The 3,099-nt window shown below is 35.9% G+C and overlaps 1 protein-coding gene across 1 annotated transcript; it reads right to left on the reverse strand.

Annotated features, from left to right (window-relative positions):
• Positions 1-976: 976 nt before the first annotated feature.
• On the reverse strand, positions 977-2,214 carry LOC109788668 (ethylene-responsive transcription factor ERF037). Its single transcript, XM_020347444.3, has one exon. The coding sequence runs from the start codon at positions 1,923-1,925 to the stop codon at positions 1,254-1,256; it is 672 nt and encodes a 223-aa protein (XP_020203033.1). The 5' UTR covers positions 1,926-2,214; the 3' UTR covers positions 977-1,253.
• Between the last annotated feature and the right edge of the window lie 885 nt (positions 2,215-3,099).

Genomic DNA, 3,099 nt, shown 5'->3' on the forward strand with positions numbered 1-3,099 from the left:
ATATATATATATATATATATATATATATATATATATATATATATTTCTAGCAAATCATCACATCATAATTAAATAATGAGATAGGTTATCCACATGGGATGGGATAAAAATTTAATAATATTCCTACCAAAATTTTAAAATTAATTTCCCAAACTTTACCAAAATTAATTTGCAGGACATGCCAAGTTTGCACTATGTTTTTTAACATAAGAATGTTAGTCCTGCCTTGCATTTTTCCACACCTCCATCACACATTTCCTTAATATATAAAAAACTAAAAAGCTACGAAAATTCACTTTTCACTCTTCTTTTCTTTTTATAAAATATAAAAAAATAATGTCGGAGTATCATTTAAATTTTGGAATTCTTCCAAAAGCGAGAATGAAAACATGAACTATTTCGCGTTGCGTGTCTAGAAGACAATATTTCACTCATTGCTAGCTGTATGTACCATGAATCGAAATTCAATTCGAAGCTTCATCATCATATGTATCCCTCTTCGCAACTATATAATATAAAATCAAACAGTGCAGTGCATTAAATCACTAATCGTTGCACTCAATTATACAATAATGTAAACTTGTAATTTCGCTACCATCAAGACGTACGGTCTTTTTCTTGAAACAGAAAAACAGAAGACAATAAAAAGAGGAAGAATGAGCTGTAAAAAATGGAAATACATAAAAATCCAATAGAGAATCTTCCTTTAACCTTTATTCTTGTCCTTGAAAAGCAGAACTATATAATGTAAGCTCAGAACCGCTTTCTACACGTATCTTTCACCTCATTTACATCATCATAATAATAAACCACCTCACCAGTTCCCCTACCAGCATTGTATACATGAATCTCACAACAAAAACAAAAAATAGAGATAAAGAAGACCAACCAAGTCAACAAACACAAAGTAGCTAGTAGCTAGCTACTTGAGAAACAAGAAAAATTATATAAATATTTTTGCCATTGAAAAGAAAAATTGGCAAAAGGGCATATATATATATATCTAAAGCTTAAGTAATAGTTACTATGCAATTAAAAAAAAAAAAAAAAAAAAAGAAGCAAAAACTAATCTATGGAGTTATTAAGTGAGTGAACAACTTTTCTCAATAAATATATTATTTCATTCACATGAACCTAAAAGATTGAAACTCTAACTACATACTTAATAGACATGATTGTCGGGTAACCACACCGCCAGAAAATATGAGAAGAACCGTACTGCAATGGGTAGGTTTAGTGTAATTGGGTGAAGTTTAAGGCCACAACGAAAGAACCATATTTTCTGACTCATGCATTGAAACCATGTTCATGTCGCCGATGAAGTACCCACCGTCATAAATGCTGTGATACCATGGCTGAGAGTAGGGCCACGCGTCGTCCGGCTCCACGAAAACGAACTCGGGACTCGGCTCTGCCGAGTCGAAACTCGTTCCCAGCGCCGGCAGCTCCACGATCTCGCCGAGCTCCTCCTCCGGCGTGGCCACCGGCGAGGGAGGGGTCCGCGGCGGGGCCGCCACCATGGAGGCGGCCTTGGCGGCGGCTGCCTGCACGTCGCGGGGGGCGTTCGAGGCCGGCCGCGGCAGCGAGGCCGCCAGTTCCGGGAAGTTGAGGATCGCGGAGGAGCCCTTGATGGTCAGCGCCGCCACGTCGTGCGCACGCGCCGCCATCTCGGCGGTGGCGAACGTGCCCAGCCAGATTCGGTTCTTCTTTCGCGGCTCGCGGATTTCCGACACCCATTTTCCCCACGTGCGCATTCGGACACCTCTATACACCGAGTGTTTATTGTTGTTGTTATTGTTATTGTTGTCGTTGTTACTATCTCGTCCTCGTTTCTTAGAATTCGAGGACGAGGAGGACGGTGAAGAAGCCGAAGTTGAGTTTGTGTTTGTTGATGTTTCTGATTGTGGGCTTGGTGGCTCGACCATTGTTTAAGGAATAGAAAGTTGTTGGTGTTTTGGTGGCAGTGACGGAGTGTGGGTGACGGGAGGGTAGGAATAATGGGAAAGTGATGAAGTGAAGAGGGGGAAGGGGGGGTTTTAGTAGAGACTAGAGAGGGAGAGAAGTAAAGAAAAGATGAAAAAATAAAAACGTGGGTGGTTAATGGTTATGTAATGCGTAAGGAGGAAGGACCCTCAATAGTCCCACACGAATGGCTCTGCTTTCAAAATCGCATCATGGGGTTTAGTTTGTGTGTATTGTAGATCAATGTGTTTGCATACGCAAACAAATATATATATATATATATATATATATATATATATATATATATATATAGGTTATTTATTTATTATTTTTTTGGAAGGAGGTGGCGAAGGAAGAAGGAAGGTGACAAGGGTTCATGAATAGGTCACAAACAGGCTGGCACAGGTTTCTGGAGATTTTTCATTGGGCCATGGCATGGGCTAATAATAACAAATAATAATCTCATTTTTTACACTATCCTTGTGTACTTGCATGTATGCGAGATCAATAAAGTTTTTATAAGATTTATCTTTAATTTTTTTTTATAAAAATATTATTATTGATTTTAAAAAAGCTTTACTTTAAGTCTAATAATATGTTGAATCAATTTTATCTACTTGTACTATTTATATCTCGGAAAAAGAGGAGAAATAAGAAAGGAATAGAGAAGGAAAAAAAAATAATAGGTGCCTTAAGAAAAGAAGAAAGGATGTATAAAAACAGATGGAATTGAATAATATTTTGCTAATATTTTCTTTTAAGAGATAATGAGTAATTTTGCTCGAGACGAATTATTTTCTGCAGTCAATTTTTTCTTTTGAATATTTAACTTAGCCATGTATATTTAGAATTCGAAAAACACTCGTATTTGTTTTACTTGGATTAATTCATACTCAAATGTTTGCTCACTTAATATTTAAGTACAGGCTTAACATGTATGTTGAATTAGAGTTGATAAATTGGTCAAATTCGACTCAACCTGCTAAATCAATAATTATAAAGTAGTTTAACATGATTGAATCAAAAGTTTTATGAGACACTTATTTTGTGGTTTGTTGAATCAATTTAAATTAATTATTTTATTTTATTTTATTTATATTTAAAACACATATATAATACAAGAGCTAAATAAATCTA

Source organism: Cajanus cajan, chromosome 1 (genome assembly GCF_000230855.2).
Source record: "Cajanus cajan strain Asha chromosome 1, NIPB_CcT2T_4, whole genome shotgun sequence".
Taxonomy (NCBI): Eukaryota; Viridiplantae; Streptophyta; class Magnoliopsida; order Fabales; family Fabaceae; genus Cajanus; species Cajanus cajan.